Here is an 18,912-nt window from a genome sequence, read left to right as displayed (position 1 = left end):
GAGAGTTGACATATACAACCTCAAACTGCTAGATGCATATGGTGAGGAGGGGGAGGGGGCCAACATGTAAATTAAAAAATCATTTGAATGGTTTGTATGTTGCCATATTTTTTGCTAACAAAGCATTCTGCAATTGTAATAGTGACTTGTTCCACACCACAGTCACAGGTTGCAATTATGGCTGATGGAACATATGAATAAATAACAGGTGACAGCTGCATTTGACTTCGTTCACACTCTATCAGGCATCTTCTGTTTGAATGGCCTGGCTGTCTGAATACATCACCACAGCTCACCCACCCCCACAGCTTAATGGTGCGTGAACTAGAGCCTAAATAAAATGTGACATTGATGCTAGAGTCCTGAAACATATGCCTCAAATCTGGAAGGTGGTGATGCTAATAGTGTTTGGGAAAGATTTTTGCTAGTGACTAAACAGGATGGAAGTCATGTTGGTTATATGTACCCTTGCAGGTGCTCTGCTCTCCTATCTTTCTGTTCCACTATGAGCCATCTGAAGGCACATGTCTTTACAATATGCCAGAATCTGAGTTCTGAAGCATAACCAGTTTCAGTGAAAGAAAATCAAATAAACACCAGTATCACATTTAGGAGATTTCCCACTTGATTTCACTAGCTATTAGACAAAAGTTTGCAACTGCAGTGGATGAATGTCTCCAACATTCTGCTCATCATACATCAGTAGAACACAACAGTGAAAGATAGGACAATTAAATAAGAGCAGATATGATGTCTGCCAGTGTCGAGCCTGTAGGAGTGAATACCTGATCATGTGCAGCAGATATATGGACAAGTGTATATATATATATATATATATATATATATATATATATATATATATATATATATATATATATATATTAAAAATGACTACTCACTTCTTTTAGAAGAAAGTAACTGGAAAATTGATTAAGAATCACATTGTTGAAATGTCACTTAATTTAGGAATTTCTTAAACAGTTTTCTGACAGTCAGGTGTTTAATCTCTTAAGTTGCAACATACATGCCAGTGTTGGCAGATTTTAGCATATAAATTTGAATTAATAGAATAGATGCTGTTACAAAAAACAGCAATGTGAGGTTTCATTCTGAGATCAACAATCAGTATAAAGACATTGGTTACTTCATTTATCTGTGACACTAATTGTTTCCAAATTTTTGTTGTTGTTTACACAAGCATTTTTTCTCCTATCAGTCACAAAGAGGTGGTGATCAGACTGTAGTCAATGAGTATCTGTGTATATAATTAATGATATGGTTATAATAGAGGGAAACATTCCACATAGGAAAAATATATCTAAAAACAAAGATGATGTGACTTATCAAATGAAAGTGCTGGCAGGTCGACAGACACACAAACAAACACAAACATACACACAAAATTCAAGCTTTCGCAACAAACTGTTGCCTCATCAGGAAAGAGGGAAGGAGAGGGAAAGACGAAAGGATGTGGGTTTTAAGGGAGAGGGTAAGGAGTCATTTCAATCCCGGGAGTGGAAAGACTTACCTTAGGGGGAAAAAAAGATGGGTATACACTCACACACACACACACATATCCATCCACACATATGTGTATATAATGAAATTGATCTCAGTACAATTCTGTTGGCTGGTGGAAAATTAGAAGCAGCACCATGTTATAAATGCAGGATTAACATAGTCACAACAAAACAGCAGCAAATTCCCCAGAGCGGCTGGTCACTGCCCTGTCTCTGATGGCTCATTCAGTGACAATGATCTTGTTCCAGGCATTGAGGACACCATGCCTGAGAGTGGCACACTTGAGTGAGTTTAGTGAACACCTGCTGCCTTCCGCCCCCCCCCCCCCCCCCACCCTCCACCCATGAAGATACAGACTTCTACTCCATGAACCTCTGCTCCTGAACATCACCCCTTTGCTCCTGAACATCACCCCTTCACTTTCCAGTTGCCACAATCATTTCCTCTTACCTACACCCTTCTGCTTGGAATAATGGCAAGTATTTCTGTAGCCATACAAATGGCTCTTTGTGAGTCTGTGTATATGCAACTAAGAGAGGCAGTTTAAAAAAAGTGAATTCTTAAAAGCTATTACAATTTTCTGAATGTTTATGTGTATCTAAAAGTATCTACTCATGACAAGCCTAATGCTCTTGCATGTGTCACATTCTGGCTTTAATGATAGCAGGCAGCATGACAAAGACAAGAGGCACACCAGATTAAGAGTTTTTGAAACTTTCGTTCAAACTTTGTATAACCTAACAAAAATGCAAAGGATTGTCAGAAGTTAATATTTGCATGAAGACTGTGTGTTGAGACAGCTAAGTTGGGAGAGAATTGTGAGTAGTAGAAATCACATTTAAGACAGAAGTGTGTATGAAAATGTTATATATTATCATGCAGCATAATGAAAGATTGTAAAGGCAGCAATTTAGGGCTTTTGTATAATAAATAAAAATTTAGACATACACACCAAATAAGCTGCATACATGTTGTCAAAAGTAGTATTACATAGAAATAGTATTTTTCAAATGTGATTAACTGGATCCAAGCACACTTAATTTTTAATTTACACACATTGAAAAAGTTTTATATCACCCCAGTTCGCAGAACTCCTGAAGACAGACATTGACTGTGGATATTGTATCACAGCCACAGTCCCTTTGACTGTTCAGAGATGTCACTAAACCAGCCCAAAGATGTAAACAACCACGTATGAGCAGCACCTATTAGACAGAAGAGGTCCAACAGCTGATCATTTCCAGTTATTCCACCAGGAAGGAGGTACACAGCTCGTGTTGTCTGTAGTTCAGCCATGCATAGATGGTCAGTACCACGGTTTTATCACATCTGCATTGTTACTTTGTGCCAGGAAAGGCTCTCAACAAGGGAAGTGTCCAGGCGTCTCGGAGTGCACAAAAGCAATGTTGTTTGTAAATGGAGGAGATACAGAGAGACAAGAACTGTTGATGACATGCCTCGCTCAGGCCCTCAAGGGCTACTTCTGCAGTGGATGACCACTACCTATGAATTATGGCTTGGAGGAACCCTGACAGCAATGCCACCATGTTCAATAATGCATTTTGTGCAGCCACAGGATGTCGTGTTACAACTCAAACTGCATGCAATAGGCTGCATGATGCGCAGCTTCACTCCTGACGTCTATGGCGAGGTTCATCTTTGCAATCACGATACCATGCAGCATGGTATAGATGGGCCCAACAACACACCAAATGGACCATTCAGGATTGGCATCACGTTCTCTTCACCAATGAGTGTCGCATAGTCCTTCAACCAGACAATCGTCAGAGACATGTTTGGAGGCAACCCGGTCAGGCTGAATGCCTTAGACTCACTGTCCAGCAAGTGCAGCAAGGTGGAGATTCCCTGATGTTTTGGGGTGTCATTATGTGGGGACGACGTACGGTGCTGGTGGTCATGGAAGGCACTGTAATGGCTGTACGATACGTGAATGCCATCCTCTGGCTGACAGTGCAACCATATCACTGGCATTTTGGCAAGGCATTTGTCTTCATGGATGACAATTTGCGCCCCCATCATGCAAATCTTGCAAATGACTTCCTTCAGGATAACGATATCACTTGACTAAAGTGGCCAGCATGTTCTCCAGACATGAACCCTATCAAACATGCCTGGGATAGATTGAAAAGGTCTGTTTATGGATGATGTGACCCACCAACCACTCTGAGGGATCCACGCTGAATCACCGTTGAGCAGTGGAACAGTCTGGACCAACAGTGCCTTGATGAACTTGTGGATAGTATGCCACGATGAATACAGGCCTGCATCAATGCAAGAGGACATGCTACTGGGTATTACATGTACTGGTGTGTACAGCAGTTTGAACCACCACCTCTGAAGGTGTCACTGTATGGTGGTACAACATGCAATGTATGGTTTTAATGAGCAATAAAAAGGACAGAAATGATGTTTATGTTGATCTCTATTCCAGTTTTCTGTACAGGTTTCAGAACTCTCAGAATGTGATGTGTGTATTATAATAACATGAAGACTTGCTTACGCCTGACGGGCTGCTTTATAGAAAAGAGACTGCAGAATAAGCTCAGACAGTACTGTGATTCGAGCAGTTTCTTTTGAGGTTAGGATTTTACCCACACTACAGTGAATACACATTTCAGATTGCTGAATAGTAATGAGCATTATAATACACATCAGTCAACCTGCGTGTGGGTTTTAGGCTTTTTTTTTCAGATACATTTGAATATTGTTTGTTAGTTCTCTGTTTCAAATACACAACAGGCAAACAATTTAAGATTGTACAAATTACATTTAACATAACACATACACAGAATAAAAAATCAACACACACATACACACAGTATTTCAAATATAGAAATGTAGAAGAATCAGGCTAAGGACAGCCTTATTAACTAACACAAAAACGTCATTTGACCAGGCACAAATTTCACTCTAGTCTTTAAAATGCTGTGCCTTACATAATGAAAGAGTCTATGTATATTAGGTAGGTATCAATAACCTTAAAAGAGATACAGGCAGCACAGTCAGTAATGTGTGGAAGCCAGAGCTTGATACTGAGAGACTATAGATGAATATGTGTCACATTGTCCAATGCGATGAGAACAGCCCTCCTGCAGACCACATGTCATCATTGGCACTTGCATAATTTTTGGTTTTAGCTGGCACCACTACATTATTTATATCTATGGAATTCTGTTACTTCTTTGACAGTCAGTTCATTGCTGATGAAGACAATGGTGGATATTATCAAAACACAGGAATTTTATACAGGTTTCACATGACACATTCACCAAGAATATTTTATTCAGTGGAGGTTACCTCATAATACATAGAAGTCTAGAAATACACGAAACATTTATCATAATATCGAGCACTGAAGAACATTAAAAGCTTACCAACATCTGTATCAGTGAGAGTAACAGCTCTGGCTACAGCAGCCACTACCCTCTCTGTCGGTATTATTGGTGCCAGGTCAAGCTGTTCTGTAACAGTCTCAACTGTTGCTGTCATTATCTGCAAGTGATATAAATTGGAAGTATCATAAGCATGGAAAACTGTGATTTTTTTCATTGCATGTCTTAAATCTGTGAAAAGTGTGACAGTTCTACTACATTATAAGATTCTATTTATGCAGTTGCTACACCATAAAGAACTGTAAAATTCAGTACTGCTACATGCATTATACTTTCAGGACCAATACTTTAATGTTTTACTTTCATTAACACACAAAAGGAATAGCCAGTAACAGCGACAAGAAACTCAGAAGCCTTCTACTTACATGTGTACAAGCAAGGATGCCAATGAGCCTGGATAAGAGTGATAGTCTGTTTCCATAAAAGTGAAACTGACACTGTTGATGACTGTTAATGTCACACTGAAAGTACATATTACTGAATTTCAGCAGATTTTAACTGAACTTCATTGTAAAATCTGAATAACATCCTCCATCAGCAAATTTGTTATGCTTGAAAACCTTTTAAAAAAAAGTCTAGAATTTCGATTTTAATCACATGACACAATTCACTTCAAGGAACTTAGCCATAGGGTTTGTACAGTGTTACTCTGTTAACATTATATTTTTCTCTGCAAAAGGTTTCCCGCGATATTTAATTACAGAATTTCATGAATTATTACACTGAGATTACATTGTATTTACTGTATTCAGCAGGATTATTGACAACAAGAATTTGTGTAACAGAAATTCTTGTATTCGTCAACAATCAAAAGGCAGAGGAAAGGTATACGTTATGAGACACATCCAAAATAACTGTTCAGAAAAGTGTGACATTATCTGTAACAAGTGTTCCAATGGGCTCTCAGATCAGTTACAACGCATCAGTGACAACTATCTTATTTTCAAGAAAAAACACAAGTGTATATTTTCACACACTCCATGAGAGCTTCAGAATTGTTAAACTCTCTAAATATAACTAAAATTCAATGAAATAAATGAGACAAGAAAAAGATGTAGTACCTTTAATTAAAAATTTAAAAAAGCAATGTAACTTTAGCTGCACTGAGTACAAGTTATTTGTGGCATGAGAAATCAATGGTCTTCAAAATTTTCACTGTGAGAATCCTAATTAAAACTATTCCTTTTTGGCATAATTGATACAAGGTGCCACACAATGTGTTGACTACAGAATCTACTACAAAATTTTAGCCTTTCTCTCATTTTTTAACATGAGTGCTGATTTCTGAATTTTATTTCCATGCAAATGAGGCCATACCAGTGATAGAAAACTGACTTATAATTTTATGATGTGTAAATAAAATATTTAATACAGAATGGGACAGTGCTCTCTCAGGCATGTGAGGATAACCACATATTGTAGCTCTGCTTTTTTAAGCTAACATTAACAGCTAGAATAATTTGATTCCCTTCAAATATGCAGAATACACAGAATATACAGTACCTAATGTTTAGTTGTATTTAAAAACTGATAATAATAAGTGCTTTTGGACAAAGCAAAGTTCATACCAAAATGATTCCATCAACATTAATTATCAAGTGAGTGTTAAGACTTACAGTTAGGTCTTTCAGCTGAGTCTGGCAGAAGAAGTACCTATTGGTTATAATTAAAGTGCAGCTACTGATGGAGGTCCAGTATGGGTTGTAATTATTGTAAGGCTGCATAACTTCATAGATGTGCTAATGTGTTAATATGGCACCAATTTACACTGGAGAAAAACATTATTTCCAATTGTGGCCACTAGGTGCAAATCTGACTCTGTGCACTGTTTGTATGACATTACTGTTATTTGCCAAGCCATAAATTGAGTGAACGGTTTGGCTATCAAGAAGAGTGACCATGTGCTGTTATTGAAACTATTTTATGTGAATGGTAGCAATTACAGTGCTGCACTGAGTAAGAGTCATTGACTGAAAGGTCTGAGGAGAGGCCCAGTGTCATCAAATGGTTTAAAGGAGATAATAGTGAAACCCTAAAACATGTATGAGTTTCGTGGAGGTGTGTACCGTCTATGCAACTAAATGAAGGCACTATGTTTATTGCCATATGCATTCTGCTTATTTGGGAAGCATCATCAGTGGCCTGAAATACATGTTTCTTTTTATACATACACTAAACATATTATGTGATAGATATAATTACATTTTGTAATGTTTTACTCTTGCTTTTGAGGTTAGAAGCAAATTTTGTAGTACAAGTTCTGTATTTTGTGTTACAAAAGTTGCTTATTGTGGGATTTTTGTCTTCCAACAAAAGGTTGAGAAAATGAAATTATTTATTGTTATAAAAGAGACAAAACTTTCTGTCATTTTGTACCCTGTAGCCTACCACAAATTAATAGTTCACTCAGCCTCATGGCGAAAAGGAGTTGCTACTTGAATGAAAGGTACAGGATCCAGTTCAGAAAAGCTGGCATTAACAGCCAGGAGGTAAATGGGCTAAGAACACAAACAACTGGCATAAAACTGTGTAAAATTGAAGATTTTGTTGGTTATACATGACAAATAAAAGTGCTCTTTTGTAACTCAAGTTTGCTTACCAGAATAGTGGTAGTGTATATTCTGCATCAGTATACCTATGAAACAACTGTGCACTAAAAAAACTACACCTCTTGGGTTTTCAGAAACAGAGCATATTTATTCAAAATTGCCCTCAGTATCCCTGCAGCCATTATTATTTGTTTATTTGCCCAAGAATCATTTTAGTAGGGGAGAGTCTGATAAAACAGGGTGGTCTGATGAAACAGGGTATCATACTCCTCTCGTCTGAAATGTGCTGCCGTCTCCCGGTAAACATAGTAACCTCTTTCCCACTCAATGACCTTCATTCTTAGAGTAGCTGTAGTCCATGAAAGCAACCGTGAGTACTCTCGGGCGAAAAATATATCTTTACAGTGTTATGTTGTAATATTCGACTGTGAATTGTGTGTTTATATTTGCAAGATACTATTTTGAAGACTATAAAGTAAATATGATATAAGTTAAACCTTGTCTGCACTACAGATCGTTAAGTGTTTCAAAACGTTTGTCCTGCTCAAGGGCTGTTGAAATCAACTTGTTCTTAGCATGGCGTTGTCGGATAAAATAGGGTTTGACTAAGTTTGATAAAACAGGGTAGTACCCTGTTTTATCGAACTGATTTAAAAATCGTCATTTGCGATTTTCAAATTGTTTATTTAGCTTGTTCAGTTAGAAAATTTATTATTATTATTATTATTATTATTATTATTATTATTATTACTATTTTTCACAGGATCTAACTTAAATTATGCCATAATTATGGCGTCTTATTAAAGGAAAACTGACAGACAGTCATGGAGTCAAGAGAGTATGAAAGAAGCTGTAGTGGCAGTTTTGGCCCAAACAATGGGCTATTTGAAATCATCAAAGTGCTAAGAGGTTCCTCAGAGTACTCTGGAAGCATGTGTAAAAAAGGCCCGGAGTGTACCGTGTTTAGAGGATGCTAGAAAGAAAGGTAGGCCTATTTACTATTTTAGAAGAAATTAATTAAACTGTTGCAGTTATTATTATTATTGTTGTTGTTGTTGTTGTTTTAGGTCTAGGCTGTTACAAACTTGTATTTAATGAGGAGCAGGAAAATGAACAGGCTGAATATATCCTGTTAATGGAAAGCAAATTGTTTTGATTGACCATCGATGATGTGCAGAGAGTTGCTTTCAAACTGGCAGAGAAAAATAACTTGCCACATAATTTCAGCAAGATGAAGAAGATGGCAGGTAAATTCTGGTTCTATTCGTTTTTGAAGAGGAATCCGGAAATTAGCCTGCGTTCTGCCGAGCCAACATCTCTTGCCAGAGCAATGGGCTTTAACCATGCAGAGGTGAAGCAGTTGTTTGGTTTGCTGTTAGAACTTTATAATAGGTACAAGTTAACAGCCAATAGAGTCTATAATATGGATGAGACAGGAATAACAACAGTCCCTGTTAAGCAATCAAAGGTGCTTGCCTTGATGGGAAAACGTCAAGTTGGCGGTTTGATTTCTGTGGAGAGAGGCATCTTAGTGACTGCTGTAGCCTGTATGAGCGCTTCTGGAATTTATATGCCTACAATGTTTGTGTTCCCTAGAGAAAGAGGCAAGCCTGAGGTGCTGCATAATGCCCCGCCAGGATCTACTGTGGAGTATTGCCCTGGTGGATGGATGCAGAAAGAAATTTTCCTGAAGTGGTTTCAACGATTTGTTGAATTTTCTAAACCAACTGCAGAGAAACCCATTCTTCTACTCTTGGATGGTCACTCAACACACACAAAGAGTATTGAACTTATTGATATGGCTAGAGAAAACCACGTTCATATCTTATGCTTCCCCCCACACTGCACCCACTGAATGCAGCCCCTGGATGTTGCATTCATGGCCCCACTGAGTAATTATTACTCTCAAGAGTTTTGAAAGTGGCTTCAGTGTCATCCTGGATGAGTGATAACCATCAGTCAAGTTGCAGGGCTGCATGGGACAGCATTCATGAAAGCTGCTTCTATTGAGACTGCTGTAAATGCATTCCATAAAACTGGAATCTTCCCACTGGATGCAGATACTTTCCCTGATTGGATGTATCAGCCTGCTGAAACAACAGACACTGACTCATCATTGGATAAAGGTGATGTCCCACCCCCAGAACCTACTTCAGAGTCATTAAACAGAGAAACATCTTTTCCAACCACACCAGGGTCTCCCCAGTCGGATAGGCCTAAGCCTTCAACTTCAGCTTTCCATGTCTGTCCGTAAATCATAAAGCAGTGGTGATAGCTGAAAGAAAGGAACAAAAATCTGATAGAAGAAGAGGAAGAAGAGGAAAGACAGCTATTATTACAAGTTCACCTTATAAGGAAGAATTAAACTCTTCTATGAGAAAGGGGAAGACTCCGAAAAGGAAACTTCAAATAGGGCCACATTCTAACAGTTCTAGGCCTACTGAAGTTAGAAATGTTGGACAGAAGAAAGCAAATAAAGTTGGAAAATTACGGAAGTATAGTACATTGTCAGAAGAGGAAGGAGAAGATAATAATACAGCTTGCACTTATTGTAATGAATTTTTCTCCAATTCTAAGTCTGAATAAGGCTGGGTGAAATGATATAAGTATAGTGAATGGGCTCATGAACAGTGTGCTGGCATTAATGATAATGATGATGAACCATATAAATGCGATTTTTGTACATGAAGTGATTGTCAGGGTTTGTAAATGGAGATTTTTTTATTATTTTTTTAAAATTTTATTACAATGTAGTACCCTGTTTTATACAACTAGTCTGATAAAGCTGGGTAGTTGACACAAGTGTTAAAAATTCTTTCTGTGATGCATTTTTTTCATGCCCAATTGTAAGTAGACAGATTGGACAATTAGTCATTAAAAATACGATGGGTTGGTACCCATAGTTCATTAAATATGCCACTTTCTTTATTAAGTACCCTGTTTTAACCAACTCATCCCTACGTTGTTTGTACATGTTCTATAGGACAGTGGTAAACCTAGTTAATTTACAATACAGTAGTCATTTTGACTGCATTGTTGACATAATCAAAACGCATAATAACATAGGTTGGTGTACTACATTGCTTCTACATGTGATAATAGCAATTATTAAGTGAAATGACATGATAAGCACAACGTAAACTATATTTTGAATTGACAAGTAGTAAAATTTGGGACATGAGGTTTACTTATTACGATGGTCCATAAACTCAGACAAAGAATAGAAGCAGTGTTCAAGCAAGAACTGTTCTAACTTTATTTTAAATGCATTTAATGTTGGTATGCATTTTAGGTAAGAAAACAAATGGTTACCTTACATACTTCCAGTATGATACATTCCTCTTTGTATAAGTTTGTATTTACTGTGTTCATGTGTAGATTCATCTCCATCTGTCTGACATGCCCATACCACCTCAGTGTTTGAGCATCAGTCCTATCTGTGTCTGCTTCTAGTCTAACCATCTCCATTCTTACACATTCATTCCTCAGTCAACCCAAGCAGCTTGCTCTCATGCTCTGCCATCTGCCCATTTTAACAGCCTGAATTTTCCCCCTTTCTCTCTCTTTCAATGTCCAACACTCTGAGCCATATGTCAGAATCCTTTGAACACTTCCAAATTTCTTACCCAGCCAAACTCAAAATACAAATCCTCACCTGCCCCACATTGAACAACAACATATTCTGTTTTATCCATATTGACTGTTAATCCTCATTATATATATATATATCATTATCCAGAGCCATAAGCACTTAATCATCAGCAAATAGTAATGAATGTAAATTCTGATGCTGTATTGTCACATTCAAACTTCTGCACTGTCTATTCCCGTAACCAAGAAAAACTTCTAAATACAACTTAAATACAATTGGTGACATGGAACATCCTTGGCTTAATCCTTTACGCATTTTAAAACTTGCCAATATCTTACAACCTATCTTCACAATGGTCTTGCATTAATGGTAGGCCTACATCCTTTTCACCAACCCTATTAATGCACCATCCACTCCAACCTTTCCAGTATTGTCCATAGTAACTTCCTTGGCACAGAATCATATGCTTTATCTGAATCAACAAAACCAAATGATGATCTTGATTTTTGTGATCATTTTCTGACACATCTGGCATATGCAAAAGATGTTATCAACACAGTTTTTCCCAGCAGTGAAAGTCAACTGTTCCTGTGACACAACATGTGCAACATTTCCCAATCTGTTTTTTACTATACTACTGAACAACCTACTCAATGAAGCCGTTATACTCATTCCCCTGTGATAAGTTGGATCTCTCCTGCTCTCTGTCTTATATATCATGGTGATACAGGAGCTCTCACCTGATGTATAAATTGTATAGCTCCTGATGTCCTGTTGTATCCAACTAGATGTTCTGTGTCTAAAAATATCAATGTTTTCTACATTTGTTTAAGTAATAACACCTACTTTCTGCATATATGATAAACAGTAACTGGATTTTAACATTCTTCAAGTACTTCATCTTCTTGAACCACCTTATTAAAATAATTACTAGTAAGGACCTGTCATTGACAGCCACCTCTTCCACAGGATAAATCTCCATTTCACTTTTCTCAGAACTCTTCACTATCCACTGTAAGAAGATCTTTAAAATGTATTGTACACTCTGAAATGGCAGTCATTCTAGCTTCTCTTCTGATTTTTGCAGGAGCTCTCACTTGATGTATAAATTTCCAAGCTCCTGATGTCCTGTTGTATCCAGCCAGATGTTCTGTGTCTAAAAATATCAATGTTTTCATATATTTGTTTAAGTAATAACTCCTACTTCCTGCATATTTGATATACAGTAACTGGATTTTAACAAGTATTTTTATTTATACACTCCTGGAAATGGAAAAAAGAACACATTGACACCGGTGTGTCAGACCCACCATACTTGCTCCGGACACTGCGAGAGGGCTGTACAAGCAATGATCACACGCACGGCACAGCGGACACACCAGGAACCGCGGTGTTGGCCGTCGAATGGCGCTAGCTGCGCAGCATTTGTGCACCGCCGCCGTCAGTGTCAGCCAGTTTGCCGTGGCATACGGAGCTCCATCGCAGTCTTTAACACTGGTAGCATGCCGCGACAGCGTGGACGTGAACCGTATGTGCAGTTGACGGACTTTGAGCGAGGGCGTATAGTGGGCATGCGGGAGGCCGGGTGGACGTACCGCCGAATTGCTCAACACGTGGGGCGTGAGGTCTCCACAGTACATCGATGTTGTCGCCAGTGGTCGGCGGAAGGTGCACGTGCCCGTCGACCTGAGACCGGACCGCAGCGACGCACGGATGCACGCCAAGACCGTAGGATCCTACGCAGTGCCGTAGGGGACCGCACCGCCACTTCCCAGCAAATTAGGGACACTGTTGCTCCTGGGGTATCGGCGAGGACCATTCGCAACCGTCTCCATGAAGCTGGGCTACGGTCCCGCACACCGTTAGGCCGTCTTCCGCTCACGCCCCAACATCGTGCAGCCCGCCTCCAGTGGTGTCGCGACAGGCGTGAATGGAGGGACGAATGGAGACGTGTCGTCTTCAGCGATGAGAGTCGCTTCTGCCTTGGTGCCAATGATGGTCGTATGCGTGTTTGGCGCCGTGCAGGTGAGCGCCACAATCAGGACTGCATACGACCGAGGCACACAGGGCCAACACCCGGCATCATGGTGTGGGGAGCGATCTCCTACACTGGCCGTACACCACTGGTGATCGTCGAGGGGACACTGAATAGTGCACGGTACATCCAAACCGTCATCGAACCCATCGTTCTACCATTCCTAGACCGGCAAGGGAACTTGCTGTTCCAACAGGACAATGCACGTCCGCATGTATCCCGTGCCACCCAACGTGCTCTAGAAGGTGTAAGTCAACTACCCTGGCCAGCAAGATCTCCGGATCTGTCCCCCATTGAGCATGTTTGGGACTGGATGAAGCGTCGTCTCACGCGGTCTGCACGTCCAGCACGAACGCTGGTCCAACTGAGGCGCCAGGTGGAAATGGCATGGCAAGCCGTTCCACAGGACTACATCCAGCATCTCTACGATCGTCTCCATGGGAGAATAGCAGCCTGCATTGCTGCGAAAGGTGGATATACACTGTACTAGTGCCGACATTGTGCATGCTCTGTTGCCTGTGTCTATGTGCCCGTGGTTCTGTCAGTGTGATCATGTGATGTATCTGACCCCAGGAATGTGTCAATAAAGTTTCCCCTTCCTGGGACAATGAATTCACGGTGTTCTTATTTCAATTTCCAGGAGTGTATTTTAACAGATTTTAACCAAAATATTTATTCATATTCAGTATTCCTTTTTGACCCACATAGGGTGCCCCACGCATTAGTGCACAACTTCTGGAATTCGGAGAGGCACACTGGCCCCAGATAGAATCTGCCCAGTAGATAAATAAGGAGAGCCATTGTGGCAGCCTGACTGGATATGGTTTCTAGGCAGTTTCCTACAACTGACTATTTGAATACAAGGCTGGTACCCATGTTCCACTTCAGTTACATGATACAAAAACATTTAGAAAACATTCACACCCTTTCATGTAGGACAACATTAGATGCAGGCAGGTGGGGTACACAAATTCCGACAGGGAGGGGCAGGGATTGGCTACAGGAAGAGCATCCAGTCACCCTCTGCTACTAACAATGACAAATCTTATAAATGTGCATGCCAGCTGCCTGAACATACAGGGTAAAGGCCAAGAAAAAAGAAGATTCCACGTTTCTGCTTCAGTTGTTCAATGGTATTCAGAAAGACAAATATTTTAGGTTATACTTTCCCCAGACAAATCATATGTTCATGATCTTATTTTTACCCTCTATTATATTGGTGTGAAAAATTTATTTTCTTGTTAATTTTACAGTCACATCAAAAGCTCTAAATTATTTTAATACTGCTGGTCTGAATAGTTCTGAGTTTATTCCAAAATGGTGCTACCTCACAGCAACAACTATAGGGATAGTGCCATGAATGCCAGTACCTTTACATATTCACCTATCAGTCCAGATAATTTCCCCTACCCTTTCCCACTGAGATGAAGGCCAGGGCATGTGGAGCCCCACCTGCTATTGGTATTGATAGGACCCAAATCATAATTTGATCCAGTAGCAGACATTTCTCAGAGAGCTGTTGAAATACTTCTAATCACACTGCTTCACAAAGAGAATTAACTTAACGTTTGTGTAGTTTATTTCCAAAGCTAATCCCCTGCCCTCTTCTCTACCACAAGATGATCCTCCTTTGAGAAACATTCTTCAAGCATCCTGCATCCTCTGTTCCATGGCTAAAGTATGCACTTGGCCAGAAAAGGCCTAGTACCTTTTACCTAATACTTCATTCAACAGCTAGTACAAAGCTCTTTTCTAGATGCTGTCTAACAGCAGATTGTTTTTTCTCTTGCCTAGTTTCTCTGGCATAACTAGTTTCCTTATGACAGTATGCTAAACATTAGCTACAGATACATCTACCTGAGGCATTTCCTAAACTATCAGAACACCTATTTTTTGTGCCCAATGCAAAAAATAGTTTTCTTTCAGCAGCCACTATTTCCTGATTCTACTTCCAACATTTCTCTTTATTAATCCACGCTTGTTTCCATTTTGTCCATAGCTCTATACAGTTCAGGCTTCAGGCCATTAATCATACCCCTCTTTCAGCAATTTCACTGTGCACAGGTTCTGTTATACTAAATAATGATCTTAATTAGTTCACTAGTTTTTGTACTTCTATAATCTCCTAAATAAACAGTATATCACAATAGCTGCACAGCACCCTAGAACAAATTTTCCTGTGGTAGCTCAAACTCTTCATACACCTGATTGCAGACAAACAATAAGGGAGACTTGGTCGAATGTAAAAAAAAAAGTATTATATTTATTACAAATCACAGAAGTCACTTACATTGTAGGGAAAGCTATGTATAGCATAAATTAAGTTACAAAATAAATAAATAAAATAAAATAAAATAAAAATAAAATGCAATTGTGTAGAAATTTATAGAACCATTTTGTACCAATATTTATAATGGTGACACATATATGTGATAGAGATTATACCTAAAACAATTATGAAAATTAGGAAATAAAATACTCGACTGCTCTACTAGAAAGGAAACTGATGTAATCATACAGAACTAACTTGTTTAACACAACTAATACTTAGAAAAATTACTTAAACTGTGCATATGAAAATACGATAAAGTCAGAGAAATATTTTACATCTTCCAGATTAAAGTTACATAAAGTTAAAGTAATATTTTGAATGATTGCTATAAAGCAAACTTCTGACTTACATGTGGCATATGAACCAGGACACCACCTACACTGGGAATGTCAGGAATAGGCATATTGATTACAACATCAGGTTTTGGCTCTGCCTTTTTCTCTAATTCTGGGGGACTCTTGCGTTGTTGATTTGAGTCTTCATTCTGCTCGTCAATTGGAAACTGTAATAAATATCGTAGAAACCAACATTACCCTCTCGGTTTTGGTGTATTCCACAATTTATAGCTGGCAATGAAACAAAACAATTGAATAATGATTTATTCTGTGAGTTTAGATGTGATAATGGCATATATGAAAGTTGTTGTAGTGATGTTTTATTTCTGTGCTTCTCTCAGACAGTTATGAATATAATAATTTAAAAATGTTGTTACAAGTTCATCCTTCACTGACTGTTACAACCCTCACAAGTAATTTATTTCATTTTTTGAGCTACTATAGACAGTCTGTGCCCATTTTTATTGTTATTTTGTTTTCTGTTAAAGCATGTACAGTTATGATTTAAAACCAAATGAATACAATACTTTCTATTAACATAATAAATGTAAATACAAATCAAAGGACTTTATCAATTTTTAACCAAATATATTAGCAAAAGCATTGCATCACTCCAGTATGTCATGCAGACTACACCTGTGTCAATGAGAAGGTCACCCCTGATGTTATTTGTAAACCTACACACAGTTACCATGAGCACTACCTGTGAGTAGAATGCCACACTCAAATGGATTGCAGTGCTTCAGTTGAAAGTAAAGCACCAGTATGTATGCATTAGAAACATCTGTGGAACAGTAGACTGAACATACATCATGCAACCGATGATCAGGTTCACGCCATCATGTGGAACAGTGGACTGAACATACATCATGCAACTGATGATCAGGTTCATGCCATCATGTTATGCGCAGAGGGATAGTCTAACAAGAAAGTTGCCTGACACTTGCATTGGGGTCAAAGTGGTACGGTGTGGACATGTAATCTGTTCTGATTAACAGTCAGTACTGAGGACTTACTGCACATAGATATCTGTGTTCAATGGGTACACTAAATTTTTGAGTCAAAGGAACCACTGACTGAATACATCACTTCAAACTGTTAGGAGATGAGTGCACAATGGGAATTCCCAGTCCCAATGACCACGGTGAACACAATGTTGTACAAACACTGTATACCATGTGTGCAACAAGATGATGGAGTGATGTTTTGGGGTGGAATTACATGAAGCCAGCAGATACTGATTGAGGTTGCTGAGGCCAATCTCATGGCTCTATAATACAGGGTCGATATTCTGTAGCCAATAGTGGGACCATATTACCAACATCTTGGTGATGATGTTTATTGATGATGACTGGACTGCTCATCATTCTGTTCTCAGGAACACATACCTCCAGCATACTAGGATTACCTGAATGGAGTGCCCTGCCCGTTCCCTGGAAATGAATTCAGTCAAACTTATGAGATTGATTGAAACAAGCTGTTTTTGGAGATGAACAATGACCACATACTCTGTGTGACTCACACACAATCACTATTGGAGAGTGGAACAGTTTGGACCTGGACTGGCTTGATAATCTCATTGATGGTATACTATTATGGATCAGGCCTGCATATGAGCAAGGTGATTTTTTACCATGTATTGACACTGATCAGGAGGGCTACGAAAAAACCCCATTGCAAAAGAAAGAATTTTGTTGTTACACTAGTTTGTTATTTGATTTGATGATCTGGAGACATTGCAAATGAATTTATACTGAAGCACCAAAGAAACTGGTATAGGTATGCGTATTCAGATACAGAGATATGTAAACAGGCAGAACATGGCACTGCCATCAGCAACACCTATATATGACAACAAGTGTCTTGCACAGTTGTTAGACTGAATACTGCTGCTACAATGGCAGGTTATCAAGATTTAAATGAGTTTGAATGTCGTGTTGTAGTCAGCACATGAGCAATGGGACACAGCATCTCTGAGGTAGTGATGAAGTGGGGATTTTCCCATATGACCATTTCACAAGTGTACCGTGAATATCAGTAATCTGGTAAAACATCAAATCTCTGACATCGTTGAAACTGGAAAAAGATCTTGCAAGATCGAGACCAACAATGACTGAAGAGAATTTTTCAGCATGACAGAAGTGCAACCCTTCTGCAAATTGCTGCAGATTTCAATTCTGGGCCATCAAAAAGTGTCAGCATGTCAACTATTCAATGAAACATCATTGATATGGGCTTTTGGAGCCAAAGGCCCACTCGTGTACACTTGATGACTGCGTGATACAAAGCTTTATGCCTGTCCATCAACACCAACATTGAACTGTTGATGACTGGAAACATGTTGTCTGGTTGGACAAGTCTCATTCTAAATTGTATCAAGCGGGTGGACATGTATGAGTATGGAGGCAACCTCATGAATCCATGGACCCTGCATGTCAGCACGGGACTGTTGAAGTTGGTGGAAGCTCTGCAGTGGTGTGGGCCATGTGCAGTTGAAATGGTATGAGATCCCTGATACGTATAAATATGATTCTGACTGGTGACACAAACTTAAGCATCCTGTCCAATCATCAGCATCCATTCATGACTATTGTGTGTTCCAACAGACTTGGGCAATTCCAGAAGGACAATATGAGGCCCCACACATCCAGAATTGCTCCAGGAACACTCTTCCAAGCTTAAACACTTCCACTGGCCACCAGACTCCCAAGACATGAACATTATTGAGCATATCTGTGATGCCTTGCAATGTGCAGTTCAAAAGACATCTCCACCCCCTCATACTCTTACGGATTTATGGACAGCGCTGCAGGATTCGTGGTGTCAGTTCCCTCCAGCACTACTTCAGACATTGGACGAGTCCATGCCACATTGTATTGCTGCACTCCTGCATGCTCATGGGAACCCTACATTATATTAGGTGGGTGTACTAGTTTCTTTGCCTCTTCTGTGTATATGCATGCCTCAGAGCCAATTTTTGGTTTCCATGCTATGAATTTCAAAAGAGAGGGGTGATGCAAAACGTTCATTTATGTGTGTACACGAAGAGTTTTCATCTTAACTATAGTGACTGTGTGTTCTTGGGAAAATATAATAATGATTCATAAGAAAACAGACAGTTTGTCTATGCTTCAT

At 39.2% G+C, this 18,912-nt stretch overlaps 1 protein-coding gene across 1 annotated transcript in view; it reads right to left on the bottom strand.

Annotated features, from left to right (window-relative positions):
- The window catches only part of LOC124554918 (protein unc-79 homolog), an 859,177-nt gene that overhangs the window by 574,118 nt on the left and 266,147 nt on the right, over positions 1-18,912 (bottom strand). The window contains exons 16-17 of the mRNA XM_047128608.1: positions 15,792-15,944; positions 4,917-5,034 (exon numbers count right to left, since the gene is read on the bottom strand). Coding sequence (XP_046984564.1) covers positions 4,917-5,034; positions 15,792-15,944 — 271 coding nt within the window. The remainder of the gene's footprint in view (positions 1-4,916; positions 5,035-15,791; positions 15,945-18,912) is intronic.

Source organism: Schistocerca americana, chromosome X (assembly GCF_021461395.2).
Source record: "Schistocerca americana isolate TAMUIC-IGC-003095 chromosome X, iqSchAmer2.1, whole genome shotgun sequence".
NCBI classification, from domain to species: Eukaryota; Metazoa; Arthropoda; class Insecta; order Orthoptera; family Acrididae; genus Schistocerca; species Schistocerca americana.
Note: the sequence above shows the minus strand (reverse complement) of the source record. Positions and strands in the feature narration are given on the sequence as shown.